General features: G+C 44.5%; 1 protein-coding gene across 1 annotated transcript; it reads right to left on the bottom strand.

The window, feature by feature from the left end:
• Nucleotides 1–2321: 2321 nt before the first annotated feature.
• On the bottom strand, nt 2322–16665 carry LOC142257841 (potassium channel, subfamily K, member 16-like). Its single transcript, XM_075330082.1, has 5 exons — nt 16334–16665; nt 9737–9857; nt 6117–6283; nt 4622–4796; nt 2322–3003 (listed from the first exon to the last, which is right to left on the bottom strand). The coding sequence occupies exons 1-5, from the start codon at nt 16526–16528 to the stop codon at nt 2747–2749; spliced, it is 915 nt and encodes a 304-aa protein (XP_075186197.1). The 5' UTR covers nt 16529–16665; the 3' UTR covers nt 2322–2746.
• Between the last annotated feature and the right edge of the window lie 2360 nt (nt 16666–19025).

Here is a 19025-nt window from a genome sequence, read left to right as displayed (position 1 = left end):
AATTACCAAGTAAACGGCGAAAAGGGAAGGGAGTGAAACCCTGAGTCTAGGGGAGAAGGAGATAGTGACCCCTGATAAAACCTTCCGCTGGCCCCTGGCTTCCCTTACGTCCCTAAATAGGTTCCGCACCTATGCGCCTGGCTGACCCTAAACTCAGCTCTAGGTAATGAACGGGCGGAATGAGCTCTAGTCAACCCCACTAAGTCCAAAAGAACACAAAGGAAAATAAACAGGGTAAAGCAAACAAATAACTTCTCTCCAAGATGCCTTAGGGAGAGGAACAGCAACATACAACGTTTCTTCAGATGATTACAGGGCAACTGCTTGCAATCAGGACCGTATAGAAATTTAACCACCATTTAACCAATTTCACCAGCAACATACCAAGAGGAAATGCAGGTATGTAAAGACACAGGAGGGTAAGGGATAATGATTAGCAGCCAAAAGGAAAAGATCTCTGCAGGGTCCTAAATGGGAAAGGGAAAGAGTAAACCCTAAAAGAGAAGACACACAGTACTCCATTCACACCAAGGAGGAAGGCATGGAAAATCAAGGAGCAATTTGTGCAGCCAAACCCAGTGACCTCCTGCAGCCAGACACCACAGGGTTGTTTGTCAACTGTGACACACCTGTGATAAGTGGCTTCCACTGAGTCACGTTGTCAAAGCAAGGGTCTTCCAAACTGCCCTGTTGATGGGGCATGACAGTCAATGTCATGCTGACTGACAGCCGGTTCTTTGCTGCCTAAAGGGGGCTTTACATGCTACGATATTGTTAATGTTTGATTGTCGGGGTCACATTGTTAGTGACGCACATCCGGCGTCATTTACGATATCGCAGTGTGTAATACCAGCGACCTTAGGCGACCTCAAAAATGGTGAAAATCGTTCACCATGGAGAGGTCGTCCCAAAGTCAAACATCGGTAAGGGTTGTTTAGCGTTGTGGTTCATCGCTCATGTGGCAGCACACATCGCTATGTGTGACACCGCATGAGCGAGGAACGTCTCCTTACCTGCCGCCGGCCCCAATGAGGAAGGAAGTAGGTGGGCGGGATGTTACGTCCTGCTCATCTCCGCCCCTCTGCTTTGATTGGCCGGCCGCTTAGTGACGTTGCGGTGACGTCGCTGTGATGCCAAACATCCCTCCCCCTTGAAGGAGGGATTGTTCGGCAGTCACAGCGACGCCGCCGACCAGGTAAGTATGTGTGACGCTGCGTAGCGATAATGTTCGCAACGGCAGCGATCACAAACAATCGCATGCGCGACGGGGGCGGGTGCTTACACGTTCGATATCGCTAGAAATTGCTAGCGATATCGCTACCGTGTAAAGCCCCCTTAACTGTTGGAAGCCGGCTGTCAATCAGCATGATATCAGCAGTCACTGTCGACAGAGACCCCGGAAGAGGAAGCTCGGCTTTTTTGATTATGACCGCTTTGAGCCGAAAGAGATCTGCGGCAGTAGTTAGTAAATACCTGCCTTTTAGGTTTTTTGGCCCATAGTAGAAAGGAAATAGTCATGGGCAACCTCTTTAACTGTCTTATTAATCATAGGCAAAGTACTGGAAATGGTGAAATTCTTGCCAGGGGTAGGTGCACTTCTAATGATTGATAGTTTCAATCACCCACATGACTAAGCCACTGGGCCATATTGTGCTCTTTTTCATATTGCAATGTATCTGCAGTATTGGAGAAGCACAAGGGTACTGATGTTGGCCAGATCCATCGATCCTCCCAGCAATGTAAGCAACCAAATCCCTACGTTCTTAAAGGGAACCTGTCACCACTTATTTGGACTATAAGCTGTGGCCACCGACACCGGGCTCTTATATACAGCAAACTAACATGCTGTATATAAGAGCCCAGGCCACTGTGACAACATAAAAAACACTTTATAATACTTACCTAACAATCGCTCTGCGGTGGATGAGGGCCTAATGGGCGTCTCTGTTGTCCGGTGCGGGTGCCTCCCCTTTCGGCCATCTTCGGCTTCTTTCTGAAGCCTGTGTGCATGACGCGGCTACGTCATACACACTCGACGTTCCTGCGCAGGGGCACTACAATACTTTGATCTGCCCTGCTCAGGACCGGAATGCCGGCGAGTGTGGATGACATCGGACCCGTCATGCACCGCGGCTAGAGAAGAAGGAGAAGAAAGATGGCCGAAAGAGGTTACTCCGGCACGAGATAACGGAGACACCCATTAGGCCCTCATCCACCCCAGAGCGACCGTTAAGTAAGTATTATAAAGTGTTTTTTATGTTGTCACATCGGCCTGGGCTCTTATATACAGCATGTTAGAATGCTGTATATAAGAGCCCGGTGGTGGTGGCCGCAGCTTATAGTCCAAAAAAGTGGTGACAGGTTCCCTTTAAGAACAAAAAGTTGAGTTTTAAAAGAGGTAAGTTGCAGACTTGCTTGTTTCACTATGCACTTAATAATTTTATCCATTTAAGAAAATGACAAAATACCTAAAAACAGACCCATAGTTATCAACAGGTTACAGCTACGGGCATAAATGAGGGACAAATGACCACTACTTTTGTGGGACATTCCCTGTATGTTGTCTCCTCCAGGAAACCTCAGACAATCAGAAAACTCATAAAGTGTAACCACTATTTTATCTATGTAATTTTTCTAAATCTGAATAATGTGGAAGAAGCTATATTACTTTAAAAGATTGTTTGTCAAAAAATCTAATTGAAATTTTTCTATTGATCGTTTTTGGCTACTGCAGCCAAGGTCTCTTTCATAAGTTAGTATTAGAAGGAGGCTTCTTTGTGCTTGTTCCTTCCTTATCGGACGTTAGTGGTTTCATGGCCATTTCTTGCTTATGTTGTTCTTTTTTCTGTTTTCTTTTGTGAAGATCTTTTTCTATTTTCTTTTCTGTATCTTTCAGGAGTGAAGTCAATAGGCTCAACAGCAGTGAAAGCCATGCAAGTCCAAAAATGATCCAAAAGTACACCAAAGCCCGGTATCCATCAAATGGGTGAGTGCCCTTGGGCCCTAAATTAAAAATATTTAAATGGTTAATCATTTACTACTGTCCATTGTGTATATAACTCAGCGCACAGGTAATGTTAAAGGGAACCTGTCAGGTCTAATATGCACCCAGGACCACGAGCAGTTCTGGGTGTATACTGCTAATCCCTGCCTAACTGTCCCTGTATACACTAGCATAGATAAAGAGATCTTTAGAAAAAGTATTTCTAAAGATCTTTTATCATATGCTAATGAGCGAAGGGACAGCGCGTTGCTTCCCTTGCTAGTTGCCCCCGTTAGCATGTTAGTACGTCCCTGTGGGTGTGCTAACATCCTAATGAATGTGCAGCGTCACAGCATGATCTCACTCACCTCTCCACCGCCCGACGCTGGATTTCGGCAGTGTGCACTATGAAGCAGGGTGTACGCGTCCTGGCTTCAAACTGAAGTAGTGCACATGACCGAAAGTCCGGGGTTATGCGCACTGAGCCGAAATCCAGCGTCAGGCGGCAATGGCGGCAGAGAAGTGAGTGAGATCAACCTGTGAAGTTGTGCATTCATTAGCATGTTAGCACACCCACAGGGACGTACTAACATGCTAATGGAGCCAACTAGCCAGGGGAACTAAGGGGTACGTCTCACATAACGAGATCGCTAGCGAGATCGCTGCTGAGTCACGGTTTTTGTGACACACCAGTGACCTCATTAGCGATCTCGCGGTGTGTGACACTGAGCAGCAATCTGGCCCCTGCTGTGAAATCGCTGCTCGATACACACAGTGCTGGTTCATTTTTTGAACGTTGCTCTCCCGCTATGAAGCACACATCGCTGTGTTTGACAGCGAGAGAGCAACGATCTGAATGTGCAGGGAGCCGGCTTCTGGCAGCCTGCGGTAAGCTGTAACCAAGGTAAATATTGGGTAACCAAGCAAAGTGCTTTGCTTGGTTACCCGAAATTTACCTTGGTTACTAGCGTCCGCTGCTCTCAGGCTGCCAGTGCCGGCTCCCTGCTCTCTGCACACGTAGCCGGAGTACACATCGGGTAAATAAGCAAAGCGGTTTGCTTATTAACCCGATGTGTACTCTGGCTAGGAGTGCAGGGAGCCAGCGCTAAGCGGTGTGCGCTGGTAACCAAGGTAAATATCGGGTAACCAAGCGCTTGGTTACCCGATATTTACCTTAGTTACCAAGCGCAGCATCGCTTCCACGCGTCGCTGTGGGCTGGGGGCTGGTCACTGGTCGCTGGTAAGATCTGCCTGATTGACAGCTCACCAGCGACCATGTAGCAACGCACCAGCGATCCTGACCAGGTCAGATCGCTGGTGGGATCGCTGGAGCGTCGCTAAAGTGTGACGGTACCCTAATGCCCAGGAAATTAGTCCCCTTGCTCATTAGCATATGATAAAAGATCTTTAGAAATACTTTTTCTAAAGATCGCTTTATCTATGCTAGTGTATACAGGGACGGTTAGGCAGGGATTAGCAATATACACACAGAACTGCTCATGGCTCTGGGTGCATATTGGACTGGACAGGTTCCCTTTAACTAAGATTCTATGTTTTCTCAAACTGTATCCACATCCAAGGGAACAAAAATCACATACAAAGAAAAAAGCAAACAATAAAGACAATGATAAGACATACCAGATCCTACTACGTAATCACCAAATCCAATAGTGCTGAGTGAAATGAAAGCGTAGTACACTCCTTCTCTGTATGTCCACTTTTCAGTCGCTGTAAAAACCAATGGTGGTATTCCCAAAAACACAAGAATGCCAGCCAGCAGGAAAAATATTATTGTTAGGATTTTGGCTTTTTTCTAAAAGAAAAAGATATATATATAAAGGCCTGTATGTAAAGAAAAATATCTGTACAAGGGTTACAAGAAGCTGTCAGTGCGCGATGCCCACTAGATTATAAGGAAATTAATTTATTACCTATTGTTAATGACTTTTCAAAATATGCACCTGCATGATCAATGAGTAATTAATAGTGATGGGCGGACCGGGAGATACCCAGGATCAGCGGATCCAACTGGGTTTAAAAAAAAAGCCGGTTCCGGTCTGGAATTGGTTCCAGATATCTGCCCGGACGCCGGTCCTTATATAAGTCTATAAGGACCAGAATCTAGCACTTTAAAATGGTGGTAGAGGGGGATAGGGGGATTAAAGCAAGCAAGTTATACTTAGCAGTCTCCCGTGCGCCTGTAACGCTGGTGGTCTCACATTTATTTATATGATTCTCCTCATCAGTTCAATTATGGCAATACCAAACATATCCAGTTTTTATTATATTAGTGGTGAAAAAAAAACAGAAGTTTGCCCCCCAAAATTTGGGTAGTTGCCATTTTCCAAGACCCATTTTCCAAGAACCATAAGCCGTGTGATGGCATATTTTTTTCAGGGCAAAACGTTTTTATTTATGCCATTTTGAGATAGATATGATGTTTTAATCACTTTTACAGCATTTTTTTGTAGTATTGCACAGCATTCTTAATTTTATTTTGTTTACCGATCATGTGAATTATTTCTAAATTTTGATAGATCTGACTTGTCTTAATACGGCCATACCACATATGTGTATATCTTTATTTTTTGTTATCATTAATGAGGCAAGAGGGGAGTGATTTGAACTTTTATGTTTTTTTCTATTTATTTTTCATATTTTTTTAAAACTTTTTTTTTATTTTTCAATATTTTTAATAGTCCCCTTAGGAGACAATAATTTGATCACTTGTACTATATGCATCAATGGTATAGCATTGCTGTAAATAGTAAGAATCATAGTCTCCTCTGAAGCCTGGCCACAGGCAAGGTTTCAAAGGAGCAGTGCAATGACAATCACGGAGGTCTTCAGCAAACCCCATGCTGTCACAGCAACCCATGATCAGATCCACGGAAAAAAAATAAAAACCACGGATAGCAATTGCACGTGAAAAACTGAAAAACAATGTGTGAATGAATGAGCCTTAATTGAGATGAATATAAAGGCAATGCAGCTGCAGTAACTTTGCAAGAACATCTGCAACGTGAAAATTCCCTATAAAGCAGACCTTTGAGCAGGGAACATTAGCGACAAACCGCTTGGAAAGAAAGTGAATAATTTTTTTTATGACAAGGGTCATGAACTTAGCTTTTACCTTTTTCACTCCTTTTCTAACCAGACATTTTCCAACTCTAAAACACCAGTGCGATAGAGCATTGCCAACACGACCAAGAAGAATGACATTCAGAGGGATTCCAAATAAAGCATAAAACACACAGAAGATCTGTCCACCTGCTGTTTTCGGTGCAATTGTTCCATATCCTAAAATTAAATGAAGGATATTTTGGAGGAGGAAATTATGAATATTGCATATAACCTTAAAGCCTTGTACAACCCACAGCGAGGTTCACACAGCAGTAACACGTTCAGGACCGGACTTGAACCGGAACATTGGCTTAGACGCCAAACCCCATATAAGTCTGTGGGGACCCGAACATTACCTGTAAAATAAGGGCACCAGGGCAATCGGGAACAGCCAAGTAAAGCGCCGGGATTGTCGCATCTAAACCGGGATTGCTGCAGCCTGCTACTCTTAGCCTGGGGGGGTCCAATAACCATGGGCCTCCCCAGGCTAAGAATACGAGCCCCCAGCTGCCGGCTTTATGTTGGCTGGGTATCAAAATGAGGGCGACCGCACATCGCTTTTTAAAATTATTTATTTAAGTAATTGAAAAAAAAAAGCTGCATGCGGTTTCTCTTATTTTATGTTCAATCTTTTTTATTAAGTATTTTTTCATCATTACAATAATCATCATGAACGTATATTGAAAACATATACAAATTTCCAACACAAGAATGTAACGAACTGTTTGGTTATGTCCTTTTGTGTCCTAAGACACAAATCCCTCCGTCCATTCCTAACTTTACCCACGTATCCCCGTGACCTTCTGTAGCTGAGTTAACGCAATACTATGAAAGTAGCCAAAAACAACTACATTTGGACTTCCCGGGTCCCTGGGACAGAATATCTTAAGACATATTATATTGTTCGTCACTTCCAGAGAGATTAAAGACTCCAGCAAGACTATAGATAGGAATGAGTAAAGAGCAGCATGGAAGATACAAGTAGGAAAAAAGAGAAAGCAGGGGGGCGGGGGGGGCTGGGGGGGGGGGAGGGATCGAAGTCACCTGGGGGACCCGTGACCAAGGGTCAAACCGAAGCCCTTTTTCCTCCTTCCATATCTCTCCGCGCAAGCAAGTGCCCTTGTCACACCATTTCACGGTCCCCTAAAATAGCTTATGGAAATCTGTGGATTCATGGAAACTTATCCACTCACTCCAGGTTGTATAGAACTTATCTCCATATCCAGAGAGATCAGCCGACATTTCCTCCATTCTGTAGCTATCAGTCATTTCCGAATACCATTCTGTGATTGGGGGAATTTTGGTCGTTTTCCAGTGTCTTGGAATTACCGAGTGGGCGGCTGTTATGCAGAATCTCAGGATGTCTTTCTTGTGGTAAGAGATTGACTGTGGCAGAATGGAAAGTAGGGCAATTTTAGGAGAGCTCACCACCTGTCTCACAGTTATGAATCGGTAATTGTCAAATACTTTTGTCCAAAAGGGTTCTATCAACTGGCACTCCCACCAGATAAGAATCATGGTGCCCTTCTCCTTGTTACATCTCCAACATACTTGGGAGACCTGTGGGAAGATCGCGTGAAGCTTTGACGGGTATTGATACCACCTCGTTAATATTTTATAATTTTTCTCCTGTGCAGAGCATGCAATTGACATCTTGTGGCTGAATAAAAAACCTTTCACCCACTCCTCCTGTGAGATGGTCTCCCCCAGATCCCGTTCCCAAGCCAGCTGGTAGTTCATCTTGTCAGCTCCCCCATATCTGATGAGGACCCTATATATGAGGGAGATTGCATGATCCGGAGAGTCCCCCCCTTCCGAACAATTCCTCCAGTGGAGTAAGAGTTCTGCGGATCAGGCCCTCTGCCTCCCGTGTAGCGATAAACGACTGCAGCTGTATGTACTCAAACCACTGTGCTCCTCTCCCCAATGGCCGCAATCTAATATCCTGAAAGTCAGCCAGCTTACCATCCACGAGAATGTCTCTGACGCGGGTGTCCTCCACTGCCCTCCAACCTAGAAAAGCGCTCTTCCGATAACCAGGATGGAAAGAAGGGCAAGAGAAGAGGGGAGATAGGGGGCCTAAAGTGTTTAGTGGAGCGAATTTGCTTGATACTGTGTGCCAAACTTTGAGGGTGTCCCTTGTGTATTTCGGTGTCGAGCCCATCATGGAAATGTCAGGTAATGGTATCCAGGGGAGATGTCCCAGAGGGACTGGAATACCTGTCTGTTCTATCTGAACCCATTGTTTATTTTTGTTCTGAAAGGTCCAATCCAGCACTCGGACCAGAGCTGAGGCTTGGAAATATGTTTTAAAGTCAGGGAGCGGTTTCTCTTATTTTGATACACAGCCAAGATAAGCCCATGGCTGGGGGCGGCATCCTGTAGCCGTACGCTTTATCTGTGCTGGTATCGGTATACAGGGAGAACCCTATGCCATTTTTTAAATTTATTCATTTATTTGACACTGCAGTCAAACAGCATCTGTTATTGCAGCCAATCACATGCACTGTTAGAGAGGGTGGAGGCGTGGTCTACCGGCAGTCAATTAGAGCCATCGGTAGTCAGGAAAAGTTGTGAATATGTATAAGCGCTGATGAGCAGACTCAGAAGTAGCGTTACAACCGCGGGGAGGCTCGGTAAGTATATTCTCCTGATTTAACCTTTTTGTTTGTGTTTTTATTATCCGGGTGGCCAATTTTGAACTGCAAATTTGTAACATGGACTTCCCAGACCAGTCTGTGTCTGGGTCCGGGACCCGAACATTTGGTGTTCGGTACGGAAGCCGAACTTTACAGTTAGGCTTCGCTCATCACTATTACTGTCACAACATTCATATCCCAAGAACTTGTATCATAGGTGTGATGACAGCCTTAAGCGGGCTTTACACGCTACAATATATCTTACGATGTGTCGGCGGAGTCACGTCGTAAGTGACGCACATCCAGCATCGTAAGTTATATTGTAGCATGTAACAGCTACGTGCGATTGAACTTTAAAACGTTCATCGCACGCACGTCGTTCAATTGCTAAAAATTGCACGTCGGGTTGTTCAATGTTCCCGCGGTACCACACATCACAGTGTGTGACACCCCGGGAACGATGAAAAGATCTTACCTGCGTCCTGCGGCTCCCGGCCGGTAATGCGGAAGGAAGGAGGTGGGCGGGATGTTTACGTCCCGCTCATCTCCGCCCCTCCGCCTCTATTGGCTGGCTGCCGCGTGACATTGATGTGACGCCGAACATCCCTCCCACTCCAGGAAGTGGATGTTCGCCGTCCACATCGAGGTCGTATGGACGGGTAAGTACGTGTGACAGCAAATAATCGTTTGTGCAACACGTTCAACAAATTGAACGTGCCGCACATACGATGGGGGTGGTTACGATCGTATACGATATTGTATGCTTAATTGTAACTTGTAAAGCAGGCATTACTCAGCAAAATCGACAGGCATCTGGGATCGGATGCATTTCAGACATGTAATGGCGGGCAGCCATTCTCATAAAAGTATCCACAAACCTGTTATGTCCATTTGGGGGGAAAGACAAAATTGCCTCCATAACCTTAGAAATATTCTAAAACATTACAATGGTGATAGCAAATAAATACTGTATAAAAGGGACCAAACTTACCAATTGTGGTTACGACAGTCCCAGAAAAAAAGAAGGAGCTGCTGAAATCCCAGTTTGTCTGCTTCTCTGAAGTACTGTTTAGTAATGGGTTCACTCCGTGCTTAACTGCATCTGTGATAACCTGTTCTTAAAATAAAGCTCCACTTTAGCATAAAACATAACCAACTATTTGTTCCTTTTATAGTAGGGAATGCAGTTTTGCAATAATACCCTTAAATGTATAGGTGATGTCTAAAAAAGAGTGGCCATGCGATAAACTTAAAGGGGACCAAGAAGATGTTATACCTCAAACTAATGACATGTATTTACAGGTGCTTTGATGCTGATTAAATTCATACCTTTATTTTAGAAATCTGCTTTGGCATTTCTTAGCAATCCAGCTTGTAGGTCTTATCCAAATGAGCCACAAATACTTCAGGTGTCACGTTGTGACTGTAGGAAAGCAAGGGACAGGTGCTCCTATGCTGTCCCTCGTGCTAGGGGTCCTTAGGCTATCTTTAACCTCAGGGTTACCCCTAATGGTGAAGATGCCTGAGCTCTGTGCCTGGCTATGCTTCTGACAAGAACTAGTCTGATTTCCCCCTCCCACCAGGAAAGGTAGGGGCAGAAGTTAGATGGAGACACAGATTAGGACAAACAGGGGAAAACCTAAAATCGCACTCTAAACACACAGGAACAAACAATGAGAGACACAGGAGAAAAGCAAGAGCAGGAAGGTAGCAACAAAAAGACCACAAGGGTTAATGCCACAACCGCACACAGCAACAAGTACTACAACCACCAGTTAGTCTGGATCACAACACCTCACCAGACCAGCTACGATGAACTATAGCTGGCATAGAAGGAAGGATCTAGCCAACATATATCAGAGGGATGCAGATTTGATTGGCTCCCCTACAACATGTGATAAAAGGAGACTAACAAGCAGACCAGCAAAGATTAACTCTTGCTAGCCTGCCTAAGAACAACCAATCTCTTGATCAACGCCCGAGTCAGCTTGCACTGATTACAAATGTGACGCCCCTGGACTATCAGGTCGTCACAGGGTATTGCACAATCTGCCCTCCCATGCAGTATCCACCTCCTTCTTGGTTATGGGTCCCCAACTATATGGTGTTGCCTACATCAGCTAATCAAATCTTAGGTACACTCTGCACCACACCTACCAAACGCACTAGTGGACGGCCTGAGTGGAATAGGGTCGCCCACCTGGAGGGTTGGAGAGGGGAGGTCAGGAGTGTCAGGAGTAGGGAGTTGTGTGTTGGAAGTGAGGGAGATAGGAAGTCAGGAGCAGGGCTCCTAGGAAGCTATCTAGATGGCAGACGGTGGTCTGGGCCTAGAGGAGCTGGATCCACGGTCGCAGGGGATCGTGGGAAGGGGCACGGATCTGTCGAGGAGGACAGCCAGCGGCCTTGCACCATCACCGGGCTGGGACCAAGGCACAACAGGGTATGTGGACCCCAAGTCAGGGAGTAGCTTCAGGCAACCTGACAATATACCCGACGAGAATGGAGCCTTCAAGATCTGCTCTCCACCCGCTCCAAAATCGGGGTACTAGTGCAACAAGGGGGATAGGACTTTCCACTCAAAATGGTCCAGGAAATCCCAAGTGTAAACCCTGAGAGCAAGCTCCCTCAGTTAGCCATAGTGGGGAGCGGGACCCGGCAAGTTCCATACTACCGGGACCAACAGAGAAGTAAACTTAGTGCCAGGAGGCAGGTCACGGATCACCAGGCAGCACCATTGGGGACGGGACCCGAACTAAGCTCCCCTCAGCGGCAACGGTATCCAGAACTTTGGTTTATCCAGTTGTCGGTGTCAGCTTAATGGACTGACTGAGTACGCAAGTGACCCCCTTTTGCATCCAATGGCACTTTCCCCTCACCATCAACGAGCCCTGGGGCATTCCCCCTACTCGTGGAGGGTCACAACATCTGGCTGCCCCATTCCATCACTCCCGGGTACTCCCAACTGCAGCGGTGGTACTCCTAATTACCACATACCACGAGGGGCATCACGAACTCTAATAAAATCCCCTGTAAATACCCCTCTTCCTTTGAGTGGCCGCACGACCCCCGGGTCCGGAGACCATCGAGCCACGTCGCATCCGGATCCGAGCAGCTCGGCTGCTGCCACGGGGGCGGCACACAGACATCAGAGAAGTTATCAGGCAGAGTGTTAGAATCCATAGTTTAAACAGACCCCGATGCCGCCATGACAGTCGGCGAAGTTTGTAAAAACTTCCATGTCACATCTCGGTGGGACAATGCACTTGGAAGTTCTCCTGCCCTTCTACCCTGTTCCCTACTGCCACCCACCTCCAGAGACCTGCCTTCTCAGATCGATAGTGCCTGCATTGGTGTCTGTGCAGATCAACTGAATTGGCCTTGCAATGTCATGAGAGCCTTACTGTTTGAGGGCTGTACCAGGCACTAATGCGTTTGAGATCTTGGTCATGGGACGTTAAGTTTCAAAAATTTGTACAGCAGCACTCTCAAAAGCTAAAATATACAAATATTGAATTAGAAATTTTGGTGCTGCATTGCTGCTATTGGAGAAAACGAGATATTTAGCTTACAAATTAGCCAATTTGCTTAAGTCCAACAGCCAACGACAAGGTGTACCTCTCTATGTCTGGACCCCATCCTCATACGCCTCTATCCTGGTTTAAAAAAACTACAAATAATGGGCAGATAGGAACCAGCGAAAATGAAAACACCTTGGCTGAAGAGCATGCTCAGTCAGAAAGGAATAGAATCCAAATATAAAAGACTGACAAGCACATCCACTAGTTGTCAACAGGTGCACACTGAAAAGTCAACAGAGTTACAAAAATATGTAGAGCAGCACTTTAAAAAGCTAAAATATGCAAACAATGAATATATTAATTTTGGCATTGCATTACTGCTATTGGAAAAAATTGGATACTTAGTTTACATATTGGCCAATTCGTGTAAGCCCGACAGCCAACATGGTAAGCAAGTCACAGAAATGAGTGACTTGTTAGCAGACACAGGAGGTAGGTGGGGTGTGGTGAGGGAGGGCAGGAGATCGTCACGTGCAATGTTCACCCAATGGGTCAACACTGTCACCCATTGGAGTCAATGTCAACACTGAATTGCTGAGAAACTCCAAAATGAATTTTCAAAGTCAAGCCTCAAAGCACCCCTACATACATGTCACTAGTGTGAAGATTATAATCTTCATGACAAGTTCACTAAAACCACATGCACACTTAGACACATGAGATTGTACTCAGTTTACACTATAGTTGCTGATGACATCTCCTTATATCTTTTAACTCTGGTAGTGAAATACCAGTGCGGTACCATCATTAGCTTCCAACAGAGTGGCTAAGGGCACTGCTTTCATATATACAGTATATATATATATATATATATATATATATATATATATAGTGCTAGGAGATATTATTGAACACGTCACCAATTTCGTAACTAAATACATTTTTAAAGGAAATTAGTGGGGCACAAGACACCGGCATCTCCACTATTAGGGGTAATCCAGATGTTAGGGATAGTCTATGGTCCCTTAGCGTGAGAAACAGTATATGAGTCCCTGTCCCTCACTTTCATTCAGTCACATTGTGACAAATGCTCACTGGAACCTTCATTAGTTTATAAATTCTCCCGTAACCAATGCCATCAGTATGTTTTACAATTATAAGGTTGTGAAGGTCTTGAGACAGCTCACTGGTTTTACCCATTATGAGCTGTTTTCTGTGTAGCACCTTGGTAATGAGACCCTTTTTATAGGCCATCAGTTGAACCAGTTAATATTATTTTTCCCATCCACTTTACTGAAACTTTAAGACGATGCGTTTTTGACTCAGTGAAAATGGCCAGTGTCAAAAACTTACTAAAACTCATCATCGGCACACAGCCTGAATGAATAAAAATGTGCTCTTCTGTCCACCTCTGGATGTATGACCAATGGACTATTTTTTTTTTTAGTTATTTTATGTCTGAGCTAGACACAACTGATATATGAGAACCCAGCCTTAGGCCTCTTTTACACGTTCGTGAAAATCACGCACGTTTTTCACGGACGTGTCAAAGGTGCGTATTGCCCTCGGTGTGCCGTGTGTATGGCACATTTGTGTTCTCCGTGTGTTATCCGTGATAACACACGGAGAACGAGAACTTTCTACTCACCTGTCCCTGGCGTCGCTGTCCGTGGTGCTGATCTTCGGTCTCCGGTCCTGCTGACTCCCCGCTGCTGCAGCTTCCGGCCACAGTGAAGTGAATATTCAATTAGCATAATGAGCGGCGGTCGACAGCAAGTGACAGCAGCGGCAGAGACTGCAGGGCTGGAGAAGGTGAGTAAAGGTTTGTTTTTTTTCTCACAGACACATGTGTTGTCTCCGGTGCGTGTTACATGGAACACATCTGTGTGGTCCGTTTGCATTACGTGTGATACGTTTGCATTCTGTGTGACACCCATGATGCCGGAGAGAAAACGGACATGTCGCCGTGAGAAACACACGGACACATGTAAGTACGGAATGGACACATGTTCCGTGCGCAAATACTTACGTGTGTCCTAAACCATAGAAATACATAGGTCTATGTGTGTATGTGTACAGGCCTTACCTGCGACTTTATCTTTATATATGCGCCTGGTTGCTATATACTTAAGCTGTTCAATGGCCACTAGCTCAACATTAGCATTAAGATATGTACATAAGAAACACATATCTCCATTTTTTATGACACCACCTCTTTAAAAGATTATTCTTACAATAACCCATTATGCTCTATCTTGGGAAATGGGAATAATTTTCTTATCGCCAGTGATCCAACCACTAGAAGTCTCAGAGATTTTGAGATCAAGGCTCTTCAATCATGTCTTGAATGATGGAGAGGTTTGCATTCTCGACCTCCGCACCATCCATTCTCTGTGTGAAATGCCAGAAATACGCGAGCACCATGATCAACTATTTCCGGGAGTCCAATAGACAATGAATTAAGTGAAGACTGAGCATGTAAACCTCCATTCCATTTAAGATGGGGTTCTACACAGCCCGGGGTTCAGTGAGGATAGCTGGGGTCCCAAAATTCAGACAACCCTGCAATTTGCCAGTTATTTTAGGAGCAACCATTTAACTTCAAAGAGCATATCTGCTTCCTACTATTATGTAGCTACAGTATATTAGATTAAACAAAAATACTACAATCTCTTGTTCTTCAATGGTAATTCTCTTTTTGTATAGAAAGTCGGTGACGATCACACCTTTATTGTCAATGCCTTGCTAAAGCCATATGTCATCATTACACCGATTATCCTCCATAATTTAAGTTAGAAGAAGAAAGTTACAGAACATGTAGCAATGAGCTGTAATTTGTATTTCTACAAAAGTGTAAATAGTCAAAATACTAAAGATAACCAGCATCTTATGGTAATGAATAATACACCTGAGCCCTCATTTCGCTTTTACAGCTGACCCTGCTCATGAGGGTGAACAATATTATGAAGGCTTATTGCACAATTTGGGCTATTATATGTTGTGAGTATTTCATCTAAGCTTTTATACCAGTTTTGTCTCATGCTCAACTTGCACAATACTTTTTGAGCAGAGTTGAGCGAGTACCTAACTATTCGTATTTGCTATACTCATAACGAATACTGTCTAATACTCGCGTATTCTTTCCGAATAGCGCGTGCAATGCAAGTCAATGGGGAAGAACTTGCAATGTAACGAGTAACCTGAATGTCGTACTATTCGTTTGATTAGCGAATAGTGCAGAATTCGAGTTACTCGTTACTTTGCGAGTATTCCCCATTGACTTGCATTGCACACACTATTCGGAGTGAATATGTGAGTATTAAACAGTACACATTATGAGTATAGTGAGTATGAATAGTTAGGTACTCGTTCAACTCTATTCTTGAGATATTTTACTCCGGTCTCACTGCTATTAAAATGTGGATAGTAAAGTAGACAAAGTTAGCTATGCAAATAGGTGTAAGTCAAATTTATCATTTACGACTTTTCTAAAAAGTTCTATTTCCCCTCTCCAAAGAAAGGAGGTGGAGAAAAAAAAAGTTGAAAAAAGCTCAGTATACAAGTACTGTATGGGGGAAAAAAAGCATAAAATGAATCATACTTTGATAGATTTGGTACAAGACAAAACAACCACAGGCAAAAGTGACATTAAAAATTACAATCAAAAAGAGAAAAAATATTTTCAGCCTACCGTAATGCATGTGTGTAAAAATTAACCTCAAGAAATTCCACCCATCTTGCCTGAAATAAAATACTGTAGCTCCAAACAAAGAACAGGACATCACAGATCAAAATTATTAGTTGTGCATCCAACGAAACAAGTCTTCCAAGTCACTGTCAACACTTAAAGTTTAACTAAGGTGTAATATAGGTCAGGACAGGTCATGCTTCAGAACTAGAAGATAAGGTTCTCCTATTATGGCTGACAGTGAGATACCTAGTTAGCTGTAGGGGAAAATTAGTTGGAGAACATCTCCATGTATATAACCCAATAGATAAAAGTGGGTTATCTCAGTGAAAGACATCTCAGGTAAGGTATCGAAATAATATCTATCATAAAATGAGCTTACATTAATAAGGCGTTCCAAGGTATCTTGTGTAAGACAAGAGTGGTTCTTCAAGAAGTCCAACCTGTGTTGTTCTGTTTTTAGCTTCACATCTGTCTCCGCATCTTGTTCCAACATCTGAAAGACCATGGCACCCGCCAACAGGTAGAGGAAAAGTCCACCAGCTAAGAGGACACTTCGTATATGCTCAGAAAGCATGGTGATGTGGTGCTTCTGAGTTTTCTTCTCATCAGTTCAGTTCACTTCTGTCTTCACTTCAGATCTGACTGTGAAAAACAGGAAATCCAGTTCTTATTTCTGAACTTCACTCTTGGGAGATCGAGCACATACATGAAGGAATCTGCAAATCACAAGGGATGTCCAAGGGACGAGCAAAATGACTTTCCATCAGTCAGGGTGGAGTTACATACGGCTCGTCCCTCAACCTTTGTACTTTGAATTGTGACACAGTTTGCATTTCCTGTAAGCAAATATATACAGGACAGACGATCATTACACGATGTGTATAAACTGCTGTGACAGAAGAAGCAAGGGACTCGTCTGTAATTGTAGGAATCACTACCGTTGTCCTTAGTAATGAACATGGTGACATTTATTAGCATAGCATTTTTGTACTTCTAAAATGCACTAAAAAAGGCAACTTTCGTTATATGACACATTACCTATTCTAGGCACCGTCCAGTCATGTGTAAGTAAAATAGTCACATCTAGTTCCAGGAAACTTCCTATTGTTACTCACCTGTGGTGGATCTAATGCTGATCCACACGTCTTCCATCCCTAGTGGCCGGGTCCCATTACTCCTTTGCACATTGTCTAACTCATTGTAACCTTGTGCAACCTCTGATATGACTCCTTGAAGTCTTTTAAGTCTTGCAAGACCCTGCACGTTGCCTGAGTATTCAGGCAGTAACCAATGCAGCTTAGCCACACAACTAACTCAGCTCTGCTATCCCTGGGCTGTGCTGTGATCTGGGTCTAAGGGTGCCTCCTGACAAACCCAACTCTGATATTCCAAGATGCTGCTTGCACTCTCAGCTCCGCTACATCAAAATTACTTTTTGCCAATCTGACTCTGCTATTTTTTGGTGCTTTTTGCACACTGAGCTCTGCTACTTTAAGTTGTCTATTTGCCAATCTGATTCTGCTGTTCCAAGGTGCTGTCTACATACTTAGCACTGCTACACTAAAGTGCCTGTCTGATAACTCAGATTTGCTGTTACAGGTGCTGTCCTACACTCAGCTATTTTGTATCAAAAGTACCCGTCTTTCTTCATTTCTCGGATGTACATGGGAATCTGACTACATTTGCTGCCCAGGTGTTTAAAGATGCAGCTCACACACTTGGCCCTGCTATTGTCATGGTCGTTTCTCTGCTATTATTATTATTTATTATTATTATAGTGCCATTAATTCCATGGCGCTTTACAAGTGAAAAAGGGTATACATAAAAACTAGTACAACAATCATTAACAGTGCAAAACAGACTGGTATAGGAGGAGAGAGGACCCTGCCCGTGAGGGCTCACAGTCTACAGGGAATGGGTGAGGGTACAATAGGTGAGGACAAAGCTGATTGCGCAGTGGTCTACTGGACTGAGGGTTATTGAAGGTTGTGGGCTTGTTGGAAGAGATGGGTCTTCAGGTTCCTCTTAAAGCTTTCCACGGTAGGGGAGAGTCTGATATGCTGAGGTAGAGCGTTCCAGAGTATGGGGGAGGCACGGGAGAAATCTTGTATGCGATTGTGGGAAAAGGAGATAAGAGAGGAGTAGAGAAGGAGATCTTGTGAGCATCTGAGGTTGCAAGCAGGTAGGTACTGGGAGACTAGGTCACAGATATAAGGAGGTGTCACAAACCACCGGGGGGGTCACTCAGAAATCCCCCGCGCTGGCTACCAGTACGTCACAATCGGGGGGTAACAAGTGGGGGTCACCCCTCCTTTATACCTCCCGACCGACAGACAGAGCACGTGACGCGCTCTCTAGCGCCCCTCTTATAGTCAGGCCAATTATGGAATTGCCCGACGATAAGCAAGGAGGCCGCTATACTACTTATGCCGATTATTGAAGGGTCCCCGGTGAGAGTAGGGTATATATTCCCCCGACCTCCGCGGGCGGAATATATAAAATCTCCCCGAATCTCACTGGCCTCCCCACAATAATCCTTGGCACAATTCGCTGCCACCAACCGATTTACGGTAACTATTAGCCGAACACACAGACGTGGGATTCAAGATCGAGATAACAGAACAGCCCAAGATTAATTATATAATTTAATCAGCCTAAAGCACACTAGAAACTACAATATATACAATAGGGAATCTACAGAATATACATATGTCAGAGTACAGTTACAATCAAAGCATGGGTTACAAACAGGCATACACAGTTCCAGCAGTTACCTTGTTGCGTCTGGCCACAGGGGGGCGCTGTAGGCCAGGTTTCTAGGATCCTTCCCACAGATGTTTCCTACACGTGCCCCCAGCGAAAAGAACCCTGGAAAATGGCCGAAGTAGGGTTATCAACCTGGGCAAATCCAGGTCCCCTCCTACCTTCGTGACCTCAGAGGGAGCACTGCTCCACCCCTGGCTTGAGTTATGGACAATCCACAACATGGAATATGGGCCATAACTTTGCCTGGGAGCGTCGTAGGCGGACGCCAATGCTCTCATTGTGACAGTTATGAATTTAGCTACAGA

The sequence above is a fragment of the Anomaloglossus baeobatrachus genome, chromosome 12 (assembly GCF_048569485.1).
Source record: "Anomaloglossus baeobatrachus isolate aAnoBae1 chromosome 12, aAnoBae1.hap1, whole genome shotgun sequence".
Classification (NCBI taxonomy): Eukaryota; Metazoa; Chordata; class Amphibia; order Anura; family Aromobatidae; genus Anomaloglossus; species Anomaloglossus baeobatrachus.
This window is presented reverse-complemented; position numbering and strand designations above follow the sequence as displayed.

Coding starts and splice junctions, on each gene's coding strand:
- LOC142257841 (XM_075330082.1), bottom strand. CDS start 16,528: ATGCTTTCTGAGCATATACGAAGTGTCCTCTTAGCTGGTGGACTTTTC. Junction 4,797..6,116: donor TTAGAAAAGGAGTGAAAAAG/GTAAAAGCTAAG, acceptor TTTTTCTTTTAG/AAAAAAGCCAAAATCCTAAC. Junction 3,004..4,621: donor TGATTACGTAGTAGGATCTG/GTATGTCTTATC, acceptor TTTTTAATTTAG/GGCCCAAGGGCACTCACCCA.